General features: G+C 40.5%; 1 protein-coding gene across 1 annotated transcript in view; it reads right to left on the bottom strand.

The window, feature by feature from the left end:
• camkmt (calmodulin-lysine N-methyltransferase) overlaps window positions 1-21052 on the bottom strand; it is a 134444-nt gene that overhangs the window by 110654 nt on the left and 2738 nt on the right. The window contains exon 3 of the mRNA XM_079842619.1: window positions 19539-19603. Coding sequence (XP_079698745.1) covers window positions 19539-19603 — 65 coding nt within the window. The remainder of the gene's footprint in view (window positions 1-19538; window positions 19604-21052) is intronic.

Here is a 21052-nt window from a genome sequence, read left to right on the forward strand (position 1 = left end):
GAATGTTAAAATGAAGAAGAGACAGTACATAATTGGGTTGCAGGCTGGACTCAAACCAATGTGAGCACCAATGTGTCAAGATCATTTGCACTACTGCTAAAATTACACGCAGCGCGACTGCTTATATGTTACAGAAAAGGCTCTAAATGACTATATGTAAGTGGTGCTTGCAGCTTGCATATGTATAAAATTGCCACGGTGGGTTCTGAGTGGTTAACAAGATATTGCCATGTCAAAAGACATGGGATTGTTATCCACCGAGCACATATTACAAGTAGAACGCCAATGAAAGCCAAACAGGTGGACTTACAATAACTCAGGGTAGTATCGCATCCATTCACATTGGCATCATTCCCTGAAGTCCTATTCGGACAGGATTAGTTTTTACAAGGGTAGATGGAGTAATGTAATTTTACCAAAGGACATCTGTAATATTAATGGCCAATTCACACCGGATGAGAAATCTCAGTAAAACTAGCAGAAGTGGGAGGGGTAACTTGATTTACGCACTGCCGTCCCCTCCCTGTCGTCATGTACGTATTACGTTGTTTCCTGATATCACGTGCGCAAATACACAACATGATCTAGACATTTTCTACAGAAAATGTTAGTGGTGCTTGCCTATAAGGCCGTGTGTACACCCAAGTGTTTTTTCACGCAGCTGGCTGGCATATTCAATTGTTTTCAATGGGAGAACCGCGTTTTTAGAACTCCATGAGCGTAACGAGGCACTGAGCGAGTATTTCACGCTCAAGCGCTGAGCGTTTTTTACTGGTCGCCTAGAGTTGAAGAATGTTCAACTTTGAGCAAAACACAGCGCTCATCACTGTCACTTTTCTCCCAGCCGTCCAATCAGAGTGGAGGAGGGGCGGGACAAATACAACACCGACCAACCGCAACATTCTGCTTGTACTGTACAACGTCAACAGATGACAACAAGCAGTGTAATAACGGAACAAAATCATTTAAAACAAGAGCCAGAGCAAATACTTTACATTGTATCCGCATTTTTATATAGAATCAATACAGAAAAAAAAAATCTGTGAAATGAGATACTAGTAACACTTTCGCGGATATTCCGTATCATAACAAGCAGAGTCTCAACTGAAAAAAACGCTGCGCTGCCAAAACCCCACAGGGAGACGTTTTCAGCAGAGTGCCTAGCGTTTTCAGCCGGATAAAAATGCTTTGGTGGACACTAGGGGTGGTTAATCTGTCTGGATTTCCCGATTCGATTCGATTACGATTATTGAAGTCCCGATTCGATTACAGTCGATTTTCGATTATTAACGATTCTCGATTAGCGATTATTGATTTTCCATTTCACAACAGAAGCACTTGTCGTGTAGTTACACAGAAATGAATACATAACATTGTGTTGTGACTCATCAAGTTGAACTAAACAATAACAAATAAATGAAAGGCTTATTTCCTTTAGGAAGTAGATCAGAACCAACATACTGTAGAAATTGGACAATTTTCTACTGTAGAAATTGGACAATTTTCTTCTAGAAAGACAACGTGTTCAGGTGGAGGAAGACTGCAGGTTGCAGTCGAAACATGTCAAGGTAAAGAAGAAGTTTTTTCTTCACCTAAACACCTTGTCTTTCTAGAAGAAAATTGTCCAATTTAATCATTAAGAAGACAAAATGAACATTTTTGTACAACTTACTGTAGCTTCAGCTTATATACTGTAGAACACAGTGACAAAATGTCAAGAGTGATGGATGCGGTGCGCGCGTGAGGGGGGCGGGAGCGCGTGGACCGCTCGAGCTCCTCTCGTTCGTTTCCTGACGTGAGATAGACAAAAGGGGAAAAAACGACAGAAGAAAAACGGGTTTGTGTCGGAGGAGTGTCGAGGCCCGTTCGGTTCCGTGAGCGGGAGCCGCGGGTCGGTGCAGCGGAGCGGCGGTGTGTTTCCAGCATCAGTCCGGCTGTGTGTGTGTGTGTGTGTGTGATCCGCTCATCGCGTCCTCAGGATCGCCTTTATTCCCGCGAATGTGCGCGTCGATGTGTGTCGCGCTCGCTCATCTGAAGCGCTCATAAATCTGCGGATTGAAGGCGTTTATTCGGTGTTTGTGCGCGAATCTGAGCCGTGCTAACGCGCTAATGCTAATGTGCCTGAGCTCCAGAGGAGGCGAGGCGGGAGGATTTCTAGAGTGTTCCCTCAGAATCATCTCAGCATTAACGACAGATTTACATTCATCTAATGAACACACACACACACACGGTGGTAGTGTCAGGTTTAGATAAATAAAAAAATCGATTTTTGAAAATTTAATGATCGATTCATGCTCGTCCATAACATACTCGCGATTAATCGATAATCGATTTTTTTCACCACCCCTAGTGGACACGCGGCCTAACACAACTAAATGCTTCTTCAAGCGTCTCCATACTTGAAATAAACATGAAAAAACTACTTTTAAACAGGATATGGCGTGATATTTAAGTACATATTTACAGCTGGTCTATTCGCACAGGATTAGCATTGCCTGAGGTAATTTTTCCGGACCTTTTTACATAAGGTAAAAGCCGCTGTAATCTTTACTGACATTGTCCGTAATGATTACTGAGATGGTACATTAAGACAGGACTAAAATCACAGAGAAGCTCTTGTGATAATTACTTTACCCCACCTCTCCATGTAAAACTTATCCTGTCCGAATAGGGCTTAAGACACAACACTGCATAACATTACTAACATTGTTTTGATTAAATAAATGCTGCATTGGTGAACATAAGAGACTTCTTTCAAAAACATTTAAGAAATCGCACCAACACCAAATGGAATGACAGCTGCTAGTACATATTGCTAGTAACGGGTTGGACCCAATTTTGACTTCAAAACTTCAAAGCCTTAATACTTTGTGGCAATGGTTCAACAAGGTGCTGGAGATTTTGGTCCACATTGACATGGTAGCATCACGCAATTGCAACATATTTGTCGGCTACACATCCATGTTGCGAATCTCCCGTTCTATCACATCACAAACATGCTCTATTGGATTGAGATCTGGTGACTGTGGAGGCCATTTGAGTTTAGGGAACTCGTTGTCAAATTCAAGAAACCAGTTTGAGATGATTTGAGCTTTGTGACATGGTGTGTTATTCTGCTGGAAGTAGCCATCGGAAGATGGGTACACGGTGGACATGGCCAGCAACAATACTCAGGCAGGCTGTGGTGTTGAAACAATGCTCAAATGGTACTAAGGGGCCTAAAATGTGTCAAGAAAATATCCCTGACACCATTACACCACCAGCAGCCAGAACCGTTGGCAGGATACAAGGCAGGATGGATACATGCTTTCATGTCGTTTATGCCAAATCGGACCCTACCATCTGAATGTCACATTAGAAATTGAGACCAGGCATCAGACCAGGCAACGTTTTTCCAATCTTCTATTGTCCCAAGCGAATTGTAGCATCAGTTTCCTGTTCTTAGCTTAGGAGTGGCACTCGGTGTGTTCTTCTGCCGCTGTAGCCCATCTGCTTCAAGGTTTGCCATGTTGTGTGTTCTCAGGCATGCTCTTCTGCAGATCTTGGTTGTAATGAGAGGTTATCTGAGTTACTGTTGGCTTTCTATCAGCTTGAACCAGTCTGGCCATTCTCCTCTGACATATAGCTTCAAGGCATTTTTGCCCACAGAACTGCTGCTCACAGGATATTTTCTCTTTTTCGGACCATTCTTTGTTAACCCTAGAGATTGTTGTGCTTGAAAAGACCCAGTAGATCAACAGTTTCTGAAACACTCAGAACAGCCCATCTGGCATCAACAACCATGGCATGTTCAAAGTCACTTAAATCATCTTTCTTCCCCATTCTGATGCTCAGTTTGAACTTCAGCAGATTGTCATGGCTAAATGCATTGTGTTGCTGCCATGTGATCAGCTGATTAGATATTTACGTTAACGAGCAGTTGAACAGGTGTACCTAATAAAGTGGCCGGCGAGTGTACACAGTACAGTACATAACTTGTTAGACATATTTTAAGCGTATTTGTGTCCTGTAAAATGGAAGAGAGCAAACCGAACGCTTTTGAAGGCTCGCAGCCCAAGGTCATCGCCAGAAAGTGCAGAAAGGAATAAAATGCTACCCGAAATACGAAATGGAGTGAAAGAGATGATAGAGGCAGAAGAGGTAGAGTGGTAGGGGTCACTAGATTGTAAGTAGATGGAGGCTGAGAGTGGAGAGGGCTAGAGTGCCATTACAACTCCAGCAGCAATGATGACCTCGGAGAGAACAACCGGAGTATCTGTATTGATCGGCAGCTATATGCTTCACCCATCTAAACACTCTCGAACAAAAACGTCTGCTTGTATGATTTAGGATTAAATCAGATCTCACTGTACTGCCAGTCGGTTTAAGTGTGAAATGAAAGGTGAGGTTAGATGCACAAATAATGCACAAACGAGGGGAGATGCACAGATCAATATCAGTTGCATATGCAATTTCAAAATCATTTGAGTGCAAGGTGCGAAAAAGTTGAATAAATGTTCAATAAAAAGTGAATGAAAATATTTATTTTTGCAATTTATTATTAATTATTAAACTGAGTACACAGACTGCTGAATATTTATATTCTATTCATCTTTTAATATGTTATAAAATAATTAAATATTTGACTAAATATGAAATTCTGCCTTGTCCAGAATTTATTTATAAAACATGTATAACATTTAATGATCTATTACAAAAATTACATGTATCCTATAATTGATTACATACACACACATAAATATTCTCAGATCTCTAATGTGGTCAATGTGGATTTTGTTTTAGTATGAGTTACAATGACTTAAAATGAAGCCCCAATGCCCTCTTTTCGTGTTTAATGATTAGGGTTAGTGCGCGAGACATCATAATTGAAGGAATGATTGGCCATATGGGTATCTGATCAATATCTGTGAGTATCTGTAATGCACTTGTCACTCAGACAGACCGCAAGCCAAATTAATAGACTGCACGCTTGTCTTTGATGAGTCTGTCCTACAGCGAAGGTGACGTGCTCAGGCCAAACGATCATGTGCTCGGGTCACTCTTTTAATGTGCAACGGCATGTATGTATCTGTAAGAGAAAAGTGAGGTGTAAATGCATCATGTGTTTGTGTGTTTCTCTCTAATGGTCCTCGGGGGCAGGGAGCTCCTCCATCAGCAGGGCATTAGCACTCTGTTGCCCCGCCTGGGTATCGATGGGTCGCTGTGGTGATGCCACCCCCTAAGGGCCGCCACGCCCTCTGGACCGTCTGGCTGAGTGACCTCTGACCCTGGGGCTGTTTGGCAGGGCTGCGTTGACTGCGACACAGTACTGGCCATTGATCTTCCACTGACACCAGGACAGCACTTAACACTCCGACTGTGGGAGTAATGGAGCCTGCCCGCTGTTATTACTGACCCTGTGTGTGTATGTGTGTGTGCGCGCATGCGAGAGGCCAATACTGTGCATCTCTCAACCTTTTCTCTCGCTGTCCATCTCTATCAATATTAATAATGAACTTCTGTATATCCAGACGAGCAGCAGTGTGTCTACTCAAGAGATTAATCTTTCCTCCCATCTACCCCACACCTTCACTCTTTTTTCTACCAGCTGAATTAAATCTGATTCCTAGAGCCCAATTACAATGTTTCACTTAAAAAGTACCATGGTATTGGGACTCATGAAACATAATATTTCACAAAAGATTTTTTAAAACCATTCAGCCTTTTGTCACATTATATTCATAATCAAAATGTTAAATTACTTGAAGGCAAAACAGGATATGATCTATTTATTAAAATATTATTTTCCTTGTACATATTTATCCATCATGTAGTATTTAATGCACTGCCTTGTTTTATGCTAATATATACATTTTTTGCTGTAACGAATAATATATATAGAGAATAACCACTGAGAAAAAAAAACGGAAATTACAACAACAACAAAATTCAAGACAAACAAAATATACTTAATTAATATGAAAATGTCAAAATTCCACAAAGAAAAACTTAGTGGTCTAAAAATAGCAGTTTTCAAAATAAATCATGGATTTTGGTGTGAAATATCACATGGGCATGTTTTCATGAGATAAACCCACATGGTACCATAGTAATTTACTCATTTTTTGGGCATATTCTTTGACGTACCACATCAGCGCCATATGCACCTTTATATATAAACATGCAAGTCATTCAGTACAATGGTATATATGAAAATACCATGATATTATCATGAGATACTATTACTGTATTACTTTTTGCAAGGGTTTTAGGCTATGACTGACACATAACAAAGACTAACATAGACAGTGGAAAAGAATGCGTCTTATATCAAGCCAACACTGGCAGGAGAGAACAATACAACAGTGGATCCGTTCCACACCCTCTCAGTTTCTCTCTCATGGCCACAAGCTTGTGTCTGATCGCTTCATATCTGAAGCCCATCTCTTCATTATTTACAGTAATCGCCTGTCAGAGCCATGCAGCCTCTCTGAATAACGTACACCCACAGTTGGGCAATGTGCATGGTGCATGCACTGGACAGTTAGAGCTCTCTCCCGGTGGCAGCCCGGGGCTAGCTGCTAAATGGAATGCTTCACCTCAATTGAATGGGAATCATTTCTCCTTTATTTCTCCATGTGCGTGACCTTGTCTTTCTTCCCCTGTGTGAGGTGAAGGACGCAGGGGGCTCGCCGCTGGCTGGTGGGGGCTTAGTAGAGGCTGGAGAGGGACATTAGAGAAGCGTTCTTTACCAGACGCGGGCCCGGAGCCCAGGTCACGGCAGGGGAAAGAGGCTCTTGAGTGATCTGATTGCCTGGTGCAGGATGCGGTGGTCCTTAGAAAGGTTGCTAATAGCATAGCCCCCTTTTAGTGAGCAGGACAATACTGGCTAATTCAATCTGATGCAGAGCTCTTGTATACACACAAGAGTACATACAAATGTAGACGAGCGTTTAACTGAAGAGAAAAAGCGGCAGAAAACATGCGTACGCCGACGCACACACACATACGTGCATTCCTGCCGAGTTCAGGCTAGTTCGCACATTCGCTCCCTACGAATACTCGCTCATATAGCCATGTGTACCACAGACTGGAAAAGCCGATGGCACTTGTTTTGAATTGATTGCTAAAACGCTGGGTTTTGTGGCACAGGAGAGAATGGACTTAAATGATTCGCATTGATTAGTGATGCCCCACTTTGGAGCACGCTATGGGTTTCAGCTCACACTCGCAGCGAGGGCAACGCCGCATCATCGGTGCGTGCGCACACATTAAATTGAGAGCGAGTGAGTGACAGAACAAGTGCGCGAGTTCAGATAGACTGAATTACCTCTTCACGCAACGTAATGTGACACTCCTCGATTAATATCTTCATCACGATGGGGAATTAAGTGTCAATTTAGTAAGTTAGCCACTGCAATTTTAGAAACACCGCGAGTCGCTTGTTTGATTGGAAAATATAAATCCCACAAAGTTCTAGAAAGTAAGGTGGTGGCATTACTAATAAGCCAGTCAGGTGTTTTTTTTTAGACCTTTTACAAAATGAACAAATAACAGGGGAATATTTGTCCAATCAGATAATGCCAAGAGAACAGTTTTGCAAAGTATGAGAGTGCCCCCAACTGGATGCAGAATTAAAAAAGCTAAAACAATTACAGCCGAAACCGCCATATAACCACCACTTTAAAAATGGCCGATCCCCAAAAAAACCCACCTAAATAAACATGCCTTCTCTCCACAAGTATCCCTCTGAAGAGTTTCAGCAATGTGTTTTTCTCACTGTGTCAAAACACAGAGGTCACATGAGAGGCATTCACTGCCATTTCAGAGGCCCCAGGTAAGAGAGATGCAATTAGGACGCTAGCACGATCAATTAACCAGCTCTCCAAATCTACAGTAATTAGCTTCTCCATTGTGGAACAGTTGTAAAAAGCCACTTGGCAAAGCAGCGAAAAAGCATCGACTGGATTGTTTGGAGGGAATGTGGGTGTGTGTGTGTGTACGAGTATCATTGTGTGCATCTTTGTGTGCCACAAACTGTTCTACAGAGTGTGATGTGATTGTGTGCTGGAAAAGGGGTGGGTGTTGGCAGGCTCTTTAACTGGTGTACTTACAAAACAATAGTGCATCTCTCAAACGGCGGTCAGATATTTGAAGATCACGGGCACGGTTTCTACCGAAAAAACATACAGTTGTGTTACATTTGAAAGGCTCTTTTCTGAGACGGGCTTTACAGACATGCACCTAAAAAGCTCAGTGGGGAGGTTTGGCATCATCTGGCCACTGGACCAGCACTACATCAATCCCCCATAATCCTTTTGGGCCGGATGGGCAAGGAGAGGTGGGTGAAAGAAGAAGCAACGTCACCCTCACAGCACTCCCCTAATTCTGCGTTCTGATTGGTCGGCACAGCCTCAATACGTTTTGTGAAGCATGAACCCCTGGGCTGGGACTAATAAATGACTTCTCCTTTCTGCTGAAGATTACATCCCCTCATGGCTCCACCAAGACAATGAGACAGGAACCAACCTGCTGGAACAGAGGTGGGCCGCCCCGAGCTGAGTGAGAAGGCAGAAACGAGGTGCAGCAGTTGAACCAGTATCCATTCACTGGATTCATTCACAACTTGGCCAGAAAGTTCTCTCATCTTCATGTTGTTCCAAACCTGTATGACGTTTTGTCTTCTGCAGAACATTTTGAAGAATGTTTTCTCCAAACAATGAAAGTCAATGGGGTCCAAAAACAGAGTTTATTTTGAATATCAGAAAGTAATCCGGGTTTAGAGCAACATGAGGGTGAGTAGATGATTTTCATTTTTGGGGGGTACTCCAAGACAAATTCTACTTTGAGCCTTCGAAAAAAAAAAAAGATAAGAGTGGACAAAAAGCAAAAGTGTGGGGCCTCTGTCCTGTCCTGAAAAGCTAGTGATGTGAAACGGCTTGCGGTACATATGAAAAACTGCAGACAATGGGCAAGCCAAGCAATCAGCCCGTTTCTACACTTCTCTGCGCCGCGACCCAAGAGCAGGGGGTGTGGGCTTCTTAATCTTGCTTCTCTTGCCAGAGCTGGGATCTGGAGGTGTCATATTCCTCCAAAACATTCCTGCTCCTTTCGCTCCAAATGGCCGACGTTTTGTCGCCAGTGCAGGGCCCCTGTAATGAACCTGGGGGGGGGATCTTCAGAACTCAATGACTGGACGTAATTACTTCTCTCCTTTCTTCGGTCCCTTTCTCCGCACTGGCTCTCCCTCAGAGCCGTACCGGCCCCCAGCTTTCAGGCTGGCTGGTCAAATACAAAAGACAGGCTGCACCATGTCCAGCTGGGGGGGTTAGAGAGGGGGAGTGTTTCAGGATCCAGAACCCCCGATCAGCTGTCACAGACACACTAAGCGACTCAGCACTCTTCACCAATGCCCGTGACCTCACAAAACCGACCTTGACAAACATATTTGACAAATAACGTATGTGATCTGCGCTGCCAAGGTAAAATGTATTGATTCATTCTGATCAACCTTAACTTTTGTGAATTATGATTAAATATATTAGTCAGGGTACACATGTTAAGGCCAATGAACTACAGATACCAATATATCCGTTATCATCTGATTTATAAATATTGGACATATATGCGGACATTGGATATTTAACTATTCATGCTTATTTCTACATTTAAAACACCCACTAAAATTTATCTTTATAAAGATGAACAATTTAATAACACTGTTAAATGTAATCTTTTCTTACTGTACACAATGTTGTAATTCACTTAGCATTTATAATGATTGATTTTAGATTTTTTAATTGATTTAGACAACATAGTCTAGAATTTTAATATCGGCCATAACATGAAAATAATGACCAGTTTATTGTATTGACCAAAATGTTATTATTAGTGCATCCAAACATAAAATTTTAATATATACTGAAATATATAAGTAAATATGTAAACCCAAGTTTTTGACTAAATGTTGGTGAAATTCACTGTCTGATAATATAGAGGTAAAAACATCTGTTGTTGTTAGCAAGTTTTCACCATAAAGGCTATAAAGTTTTAAATAAAAATAAAATATTAATATAAATGATTAAAATTAACATTTGTAAAAACATAAAAGCCAATTTAAAAAAATGCATGGCATGTTAGTTCTGTTAATTAGGTCACATACATGTAAACCAAGAGACAGCACTTACAAAAATAAGTGTGAGAGAGTCATTACATTGAGTGCTTTGCAGACGAACATACATTCAGACAACGCACACACTCATACACACACATATATACGCATCCCTCCCGGGAGTCAGGTTTTTTGGAGTGCTGCCCAAGCTCTGAGTAAAAGGTGGCCATTCACATGGCTTGTTTCCACCAAGACGCTAATCAGATAAATGATCTATTTGTTTTAAAACATCATCAAGTACATTAGGGCTGCTGGAGTCCTGGCATGGTTGCTAGGCAAACCGGGAACCGGGGACTCGATACAGGCGAAAGGGTGAATTCGAGCATTGAGAGGGGTCCACAAACGCACCAATAGGATGACAAAAAAGTGCAGTCTGATTGACAGAGAAATGAGAAACAAATTAACTACATTACATTACATTAATACACAAGTCCAATGGGAGCACAGAAACACACATTCACAGAGAAACAGTGGCATATGGGTCATTTGTTGTTCTCTACACTAACAATAAAAGAGCTTAAAAGTACCATGGTACCTTTAGACATGGTACGATGTAAATACAATGGAGAAGGCGGAGCTTGATTTAGAGATTCAAGATGTTTTATTCATGACATTTTTTGATTCATTTTTAATAAATACAGAGATTGCATCTGTTTTAGAACTCTCTGAGACGACAAAACAGCAAGATAAACTATATTTAACATCGAGATATTAGTGTCATAAGTGTAAACTTGCCCTCCTAAACTTTACATTTGCACCTGCTAGATTATGCTAAATAGATGTTAGACACTTTCGGACGATCTAACAACACTGTTGCTCTTGGAGAGTTTTAACCACCCTTTACTTGTAGTAAACTCACTGTAAAGCATGGCTTCTCATGGTTGTTTCAAACCAATTAGAATGTTTAGGGAAAAAAATGTGTGAATTTCATCAAAGTCCATAGCTTTCCTTTTAAAGCCAGTTAGTTTACAGGCAAGTGAATAGTCAAAAAAGTAATGCATGACGGGCAAAAGGTGAAAACTTGAAAAAATGATGGAGAAAATGTCTAATATTACACAACTCCGGAGTGTGAATTTCTAGGGTGTTATTATTTTCTTCATTCACCCTCTCTCCCTTCTAATTCCAGACTAGAAGGGACCTTTGCAACAAAAGAAAAAGTGTTACCTGGCTGCTAAGGTATGTTGGTAATTACTGTGGCATTACACCCCGCACAATGTCCCAGCAAAGTCTAGTATTGTAATTTCTTTCCTTCAGGGTTTCCTTTACCACGTCTCGTAACTCTGATACAGCTCGCCCCTCTGCTGACCCCTGTAGCCATGATTAAGAACATTTGCTTTTATACTCATGCTTGTACAGAAAAGCAAATCCTTTTATGATGCCATCTTGCACATAGCCAGAAAAAGAACATCATGTTTTATAATAATGCTTCCCATAATGACTTTAATCTGGGTCAGTCATTTATCATTCAGCACAGAGTCTAGGTCAGTTCTATGTCACAGACAATATTTCCTGTAGATGGCTTTATCATGAAAGCAGTTCTTGGCCTTTTCACCAGTGGCACTGATTGAAGACACTTTTACTGTGTATGATGAGCCATTTTATTTTATTTATTATTTTCATTATTTAATTTCATTTCATTTTGGACTCAGAGTGTCCAAATTAACTGTGTGAATTGAAAAAAATTACAGGCCATTTTTTATAGTATAACTGAAATATAAAAATAAATAAATCTCATAATAGGGTTCATAATAGAATAAAACCTTGAGGTTTCAAGTATAAAGTCATAACCATGGCAATTTACACACAGAAACCATTGGCACGTGCTGCTATGCTTAGTGGCACATCCGATTGTGGCCTACTTTATGTTTTGATAAAGTATTTGCCTTGCTGTAATATAATATCCACAGACCTACATTACTCTGCATTGTGAAGAGCTAGTGTCAAGGTCCAGCACACTTCTAAATGGTTGGTGCCAGTTTTCATAATGCATTTCAGAACGGTGGGTGTCACTTTTTAATGGTTTGTTTGTAGTCATGGTAGTTTACACCGATAAATACCCGATTGGTGAGAGTCTGATTTGTGGTGGCACATACCCCTGCTGGTTTCACTTTTTTAGTTGTGTCCACCTAAATCTAAATCTAAATTATTTTTATAATTCCAAATGACACAGCTGAACTGTCAATCCTACGCAAATAGAAAAAAAATGTGTTGAGTTATCAAGACAACTGTGTATTTACAATATGTATTTAAATACATTTTTTAAAAATTATACAAAAAACGTATTATAATAAATATATAAAAACATACAACCATGGCCATGAGGCAGATATTAAAAAAATGGAGAACTAACTCCGGGATAACCGGATGTGCCAATGGCTTCTGTGCGTAAGATGCTATGCCACTTAAAGTAAAAAAAGCCTCTCGTCGTAACATTGTTGAAGTTGTAGTATTTTGTCAAAATTATGCAAATAAAGAATATGGCATTATGGAGATTAAAGTCTTAATGAGGAAAGTAACAAGCCCAGTAAAGTGAAGCACGAATCATTTTTTCTCCTGAACAAATGTATTTTCCTACTTAATTGCTGCAGTATTTGAATAACAATTATAAATTCTATATACTTTACAAAAAGTTAAATGACAAATATTGTAAAATACAATGATGCTATTTCAGTGATATGTTAATACAAATTGAAAAAAAAAATGTACTTGTATTTATGTGTATACTAAAAAATTGTGCAGGTCCCCTGACAATGCTGTGTGAACTGAGAACGGTCATGAATATTTCTTTTTGGCCATAAATAAAATGTTTTTAAATAAAAAAATTCAATGAAAAGATTATTTTCCCTATTGATGATTTTGCACAATTGAAGTAAAAAAATGTTTTAGTAGTAGTAGACTGATTGACAGAATAGTTCACATTGCTAACAACAGCGGGTAGTAATGCATTCTTTATCTAACTGGTGAGAAACTGTTTTATTTATTCGCCAAGGACAATTCTAGCTGGCATTTGGTGCTTGGCGAGTGTTCATTTTTGGACCCTGTCTGCACACGTTCAACAGGCCGTTCTGCAGTAATGAGGGCTTGAGTCTGGTCAGCGAGCCGTCCTGTAAACAGTTTGAGAGCAGCGTTAATTAACTCTCACCAACACAGGAGAGCAGAATAAGGCAGAGATGGAGAGCCAGACCTCTGACCTCTGCAGGTCTAACCAGGCCTCATTGGACAGCCTCAATCTGAGCAATTAGTACACCGGGTCCCCCAATCTACATAATTGCCCAAGCAGGGGGTAGGACAGACAGGCATGTGAGAGGAAACCATTGGACACACACAAACAAACACATGATTCAAATAAAAAGAAAGACACACACACACACTAATAACACTTATTTAGCTATGAAAAGCTTCTAAAAGTCACCATTACGCATGGATTTGTGATAACTGCACTGGTGGGGTGTTCAGCAGAAACCCTGCTGAGACTGAGCGCTGCCTGTTAGTAAGCTTGAATGTCGTGATTTCAGAGGGGATCAGTTCCTCCACCTCATCATGTGACCTCTCTAAAGAATGTTTTAACTCAGGGCGCAGGATAAAGACCCTGGCTGGACTGGCTGAGAGTATCCTACCAATACCCATGAGGTTTGGTTTGGTTAAAGGTTCTCACACATGCATTCTTCATCCGATGCGGACAGAACAGTGTCCTAACATACTGGCATCTCGCTACTGAATCTAAAGCATGATCTCACAACTGATCTTTGCAGTTCGATTACTGAATGAACAACTCTTTTTAGTGAATCAAACATACAGCTTACAAGTTACAACTAACTTAAATTGGAAAAAGATTTTTTAAAAGTTAAAAAAGTTACTAGCTGGGTGTTCATACAACAACGTATGATGTGTAGTTAAAGATACACAGTTTAGTAAAATATAAATAAATAAAATATATGTTACCACTTGTTTGGTGTGTGTGTGTGTGTGTATATATATATATATGGTTATTTGACTAGTCAACCTTACTATGCAAACGAGTTAAGAGGCCAAGGTTTGGCTGGATAGCATAAGCCGCTTTAACACACTGAACCTGGTAAATTACAGTAAAATTGCCATTTGACCAACTTTTCCAGTAAATGTACCAAATCTGCTGACCACACATATAACAGCTTTCTATTTTTTTTATTGTTACAGTATCATTCACACATCAGCACTAAAATACCGGTAAACTCTGGCACTTAGTTTCACTATCTGTCAAATGTGACAACATATTTTGACTTCTGAGTGAAAAGCGCAAAGGGCCGCAAATACAGAATGCGTTTTTGCTTTTAAAAATGGAGACGTCGAGCAATAGTATGGTGTAATATTTACCTTTTTCACTCAGATTTTACAAATAATTACAAAGAAATGGCAAGTAACACACTTAATTAAAGGTAGGGTAGGCAATTTCAGAAAGATTAGCACTAGCAAGCTAGCTTTAAAAGCATAAGATCCCACCCTCCCTTCAAAGCATCTACAAAGCCATGCCAAGCCAGGCGAGACACGGCAGGTGAAAACATAGTTTTTTCATGCAGTGGTCAATTTTGAGATTTTGGGCCAGTTTGCTCCCTTAACATGTAAGCTTTCATGTCAAAATAAAAAAATGTCAACATTACACATTAAGGTTGTTATTTCATTATATTTTGTCAACTTGTGCCTTTAGATTTCTACCCTTAATCATCAAAAATCATTCTAACGCGAGCTCCCGTGCGGTCTCCATTCACAGAAACATGTCATGCCTGGTATCATTATAAAGCTCTCAGTCTTATACACAGCGCTGCCTAATCCAAATATGGGCATTTCCTTTGTAGAACTAGCCAACCGCGAAAGTTTGCAGCCGAAAACCACATCTGATTGGTCGATGTGAATTTCCCACTACGAGATATGCGCTGACGCTTCCTTGTGCTTTCCTCCGCCTGAGAGAAAATGCAGACAACGCCGAAATCAGCTCATAAATGTTCACAGAAATGACCAAGTAGCAAGAGCTAGTAAAAAGAAAGTAAGCAACAACAGATTAGACGATGAAACCCCGTCAGAATTAGATTCAAATAGTTATAGATGGACATATACAACAAACAGGGACAGTTCTTTTGCAGTTTTTGTGACTGTAATGTGTGTTTGCTAAGGTAGTTCTCTTCAGCTTAAGGCTATTGCTATTAATAATTTATTAATTTATTACCCCAGTTATGTGATATTTTGCCCCGGGATTTGTGAATTTTAGCAGGCAGCCCTACCAAAAAGACACATATTTTACCCCCCAAATGCGATTTTTACCGGAGAAACACGATTGGGCTTGTTTTGGGCTAGTTTTGAGTAGCAATTGGGCGGATTTTGTTTTGAAAACCTGGCAACCCTGGCGCACCCGTTTGATTTGAGTTCAAGAGGCTGTATTTCTGCTGGACAGGTAATCTTTCATTTTGATTATACATTTTTTTGGTTTATGTTTTCATGAAGCATGTCTCACTAGCACACGTAGCTGCCTAATATAGCTAACATAACATTACTTAGCATAAAGTTACAATGTTATACACTTAGCGAACCATTAGTAGAGATGATAAATACTCAAGTTGATCGCTGTCGTGTTGAATTTCGCAAAATGTAACTTTAGATAACAAAATGCATGTGTAAAAGCTAGTACACCGCATCCAGGAACCTTTTTTAGAACTAAGTTAGCTTTAGCTACTACCCTCTGTCTAAACTCTTTTACCATGTTCACCGGGAACTTTACCTGCACGTTTATTTCGGCCCTTGGTTTGTTTTTATATACTCTACCAATGTTTATGTTGATGTTTTTATCTTGTATCTGTGTGTGTCGTAGACACGGTGTTGTGTGTGTATTTTAAACTTTACCAGTATCGTTATTCTAGCTTGATAGTGAGTACTAAAAGACATCTTATTTGATTATATTCATAATGATAAAGTTAGGGTTTTTTATGTGATTCTGACATGATGTCACTACATGCACTTCTTCTCCGCTCGCCTCAGGTAAATAATGCGTCTTTCAGCTGAGCTGATCGCGGTCGGCGTAGCGCGTTCATGTGTTTTGGGGGCGTGGCTTTGGAAAGAGCCCAGAAGGGAGAAGGTGGAACGAATGGAAATAATGAGCTGTCTTTAAAACAGTCGTGAGAGGTCTACAGACACTCAATTTTAGGACTTTCTTTTTCTGAGTACTTACATTTTAATTATGTATTGATATATAAAGAAAGTTTAAACAAATTTGGAAAAAAAGTTTTTTAACCAAATCCTACCTACCCTACCTTTAAAGGTGAACTATGTAGGATTTTTGCAGTAAAATATCCAGAAACCACTAGGCCAGTGTTATATATTTTGTTCAGTTGAGTACTTAAAATATCCCAAATGTTTCCAACTACTTGTAAATCGTGAGAAATTGCTATTTTAACCGAGGAACCGGGACGTGTGAGCTATGCGTGTGAGGGAGTCGCCTGTCGATTGAGTCATATCTGCGTCACCCTCGTTTTCCGGTTTTATTCAGTGAAACACTTTACTCTCACTGCAGTGTGAACAAGTGTCATAGCAGCCGCCGAGCGAACATCATAACTTCCTTTTCAACACAGATATATCTAATACGATAAACAGAGTTGCGTTACCTCACTCATGACTGGAAAAGAGGAAGTGGCGCCGGCAACCGTGTCATAATAAAAGTCCCGCCGGTGACTGTGCCATAATAACAGTCCCGCTCTTCAATCGCTCCTGCGGCCTTGCTCAGCTCCACAACACTCGGTCCTGCTCTGCTTCAGACTACAGTAATGTTAATAATCGCATCCATGAACATGATTTCTGCCCGAGTCCTATCCTGACTGTTTTCCACCGGCTGTGAGGTTAAGACCACATGTCCCAAGATTCTGCGCTCAAACGTGGCGTCATCAAACTACGCCTTTGTTTTGAACAGGCGACCTCTAGTGGACGGAAAAGTTACATAGTGTAGCTTTAAGTATATAAGGCCTCATTTGCATATTAAAACATTAACTTACACAAAACGTGTAATACATGTTTTCCTTATGTTTATGCCAGTAATAAACTGGAGAAGATTCACAGTGATATCTTGTAATTTAAAAAAAAAAAATCCTATTCATCTGTAGTCTCGCCTTAAAGCACATGAATACACACAGCCAGAGCAGAGTCTGCTAAGCGGCACAAGAGACAACGTTAAATCATGTCTCAAAGCACGTAACATTACAATAATAATGAATGTAAAGAAAGAGTTTTGGCTTGTAACACCGGACTGCTGCAGATTAATTTCGCCGTTGATAGTGTTACAATAGAAACCCATAGTTCCAAGTCTGAGGACGTGAACATCATGACTCAAGAGTTGCCATCTTATAATTATGGTCATTACGACATGGCGTGAGAGCAGCAGAAACTTGTTTTTGTTCAGGAGAAACTGTAAAAGACGGCAGTTGTTTGTTTACGGCGCTCTGTGACTGTCTGTCTACAACTCACAAAGCCTCATGAAATGCATTGATGACGTGTGATGTCTGTGTGAGCAGGTGCGCAGAGGTATGGAAATATCAAAGTATGGCTATCAATGGTCCGAATGCAATGATTGGACGAAAATGTTTTGGTCTGAGACTTCCACAGAAGATATATGTAAAAAAAAAAAAAAAGATATATATTTACAACACTTCTTTGATGATTACTATGAGGATGTGAAGAGAGTTTCAAACAGTATAACGAAAAGGGTTTATGAAAAAAACATTGCCTGCCCTAACTTTTGAAGTAGAAAGACTAAAATGGTATGTTCTCAAAACATCTTCGTTTTATATACAACTTTGAAAAATGATTATCTGCCGTGTAGCACGACTAGCCACGCAGCATTTAAACTGTGCATGTGGAGAAAATCTGTCAGAACTTCATGATTGGTCCAAAGCAGACTTCTCGCGTCAAAGCGTCCCTGTACGTGCTCATATTGGTAATATCACGCTCTATTCACACATGACCTCTAAACTGTAATTTACCAGTAAATTTCCTAAAAAAAGACGGTTTGTGTGAAAGAACTTAGTGTCTTGTTAGGCCCTGCTAGTAGAAGGCTACAAAGAGCTCCTCTGAAATGAGTATCAGTATTCCAAACTACTACAACTACATTTTTCTTTAGTTTTTAACCAACTCTGACCTGAGCACATGACAGCAGAAGAACTGATGTTTGAATTTAAACCATTGGTCAACAAGCCTCTCTAAAGCTCTTCATGTCCACCCAGCATGTTCAGATAAGACCTTTTGTGTCCCTCTTGATCCCTGCTGGAAACAACAGCACTTAAACCCACAGCACCGTCAACCCTTCCAACCCTGACAAGTTGGATCACCGTAATCCATACATTTGGATAGCTAATCCACATTCAGTGCCTCAGAGGACATAGAGACCTTTCGGCTTGTCAAATCCTGAGACGAGGATTTTAAACTGGGTATGTGAGGTGGGTAACACATGGGGCACCCCCCTTTGCAGACAATGAGCCTGCCCAGCTGAGCTGACAAGGACTTGGGGGAGATGTTTGGGCTTACCAATGCGTAAGATCAATTAAGGGTGGTTGAGAGGAAGGTCTGAAAAGAGAAGCGATGACCCTGCCGCAGAAGAGAGCCATGCTGGCCCTTTTAACTAATCCAGTAAAAGAGCCAAATATTTCAAGACATTTCAGACCACAAGCTACTGAAAACCAGCACGGAATCAGTCTCCTTCCTATCCTAAAACAATTAATCTACATTAAAAAAAGTTTTAAATACGTTTTCAAATAAAAAAACGTCTGAGCCATTCTTTCATCCTATACAACAAAGAACCATAACTAAAAATATAATACCATTATGAGTCTCAGCCAGCAACATATTCTGTGTCTTTGGTGTATCTGCCGAACAACTCCTTTTGTGCTCAACAGAAGAAAGGTTTGGAACAGTATAAAGGTAAATTTACATTTGTAGACTATCCCTTTTATACTGCACTACAAAAGGCAAAAAAGTATTAATTTCTTCCAAAAAACTAAAATCGAACTAACCTCAAACGTTTGAATGGAAGTGTATAACATGAAAATGTGCATTTCACAGACTATTTAATACACAGTAAAATAGTAAAAATATACTTTAATACCCATCATAGACAGCAGAAGTCAATAAGTTGCTTATAATAAGGTGCTTATAAGGCTCAAGTGTGCCTGCCTCTGGTGCACCATGGAGCTGCAGCTTTATCTGACCCCCTGCTGCCTGCCATAGGTCATGTTCAGTTGAAGATTACAGAGTAATGTACATTCATATTCAAAAAGTATAGAAGACTGCATTAAAAGAGCAGATTCGCACAATGTGATCCGTTTCACAACCTACATGCAACAAATGAAGTATGAACATGCACAGAAAAGATACTCACAGACATTTCCTGTGTTGTCAAAGCTGCTGAGGACTTCGTCCACTCTAATAGGACCAAGATTGTCTCTGAAATGCATCAAGGAAACATGATATAGACATAAATAAGCTGAGATACTGACAAAAAAATGAATGTTAGTATAAACAACAGAATTTATTTATTCATAATGTGGTGGTAGATCATTCAGTGCTGTGGCTCCGAAACTCTGGAATTCTCTCCCTCTTACTCTTCGTGGCACTGCTACTATATCCTTATTCAAATCTCAACTAAAAACATATATTTTCTTACAGTATGGTTTCTTACAGTATACAGTATGGTTTACAGGTGGTTGAGGAGAATCCCCCTTCTATATGTAAAGCGCTTTGAGTGCCTAGAAAAGCGCTATATAAATGTAACAAATTATTATTATTATAGTATTCCCAACCCTTCTCTTTTTAGTGTTCTGCACAGTGGCCTCCATCATCCGTAAATGGAATAAGTTTGGAACCACCAGGACTCTTCCTAGAGCTGGCCGGCTGGCCAAACTGAGTGATCGGGGGAGAAGGGCCTTAGTCAGGGAGGTGACCAAGAACCCGATGGTCACTCTGACAGAGATCCAGCGTTTCTCTGTGGAGAAAGGAGAACCTTCCAGAAGAACAGCCATCTCTGCAGCATACCACCAATCAGGCCTGTATGGTAGAGTTGCCTGAAGGAAGCCACTCCTCAGTAAAAGGTCGCCTGGAGTTGGCCAAAAGGCACCTAAAGGACTCTCAGACCAGGAGAAACAAAATTCTCTGGTCTGATGAAACAAAGATTGAACTCTTTGGCCTGAATGGCAAGCGTCATTGCTGGAGGAAACCAGCCACTGCTCATGACCTGGCCAATACCATCCCTACAGTGAAGCATGGGATGTTTTTCAGTGACAGGAACTGGGAGACTAGTCAGGATCGAGGGGAAAGATGAATGCAGCAATGTACAGAGACATCCTTGATGAAAACCTGCTCCAGAGCGCTCTAGACCTTAGACTGGGCGAAGGTTCCTCTTCCAGCAGGACAATGACCCTAAGCACACAGTCAAGATAACAAAGGAGTGGCTACAAGACAACTCTGTAAATGTCCTTGAGTGGCCCAGCCAGAGCCCAGAGCCCAGCCTGAACCTAATTGAATATCTCTGGAGAGATCTGAAAATGGCTGTGCACCGACGCTCCCCATCCATCCTGATGGAGCTTGAGAGGTCCTGCAAGAATGGGAGAAACTGCCCAAAAATAGGTGTGCCAAGCTTGTAGCATCTAGACTGGGTAAACCCAGCCCGATCTGCCGGCGATTTGATTTCGCCCTGCAACTCAGGCTGGAAACCTGTAAATTTTTCTATCCTGCTTCCGTTACAAATCTGCGGGGACCAATCACAAATTGGCTTATCCACTTGGCACGCTATTGGCGGGTTTAACACGATGACGCTAGAGAAGCGATGGCAAGCAGCTGTCTGTTTTTTACATTCAACATGGCTTTTTGTTTGAAAACGGAACAGAAACTTGCCCC

The sequence above is a fragment of the Gobio gobio genome (assembly GCF_949357685.1).
Source record: "Gobio gobio genome assembly, chromosome: 18".
Taxonomy (NCBI): Eukaryota; Metazoa; Chordata; class Actinopteri; order Cypriniformes; family Gobionidae; genus Gobio; species Gobio gobio.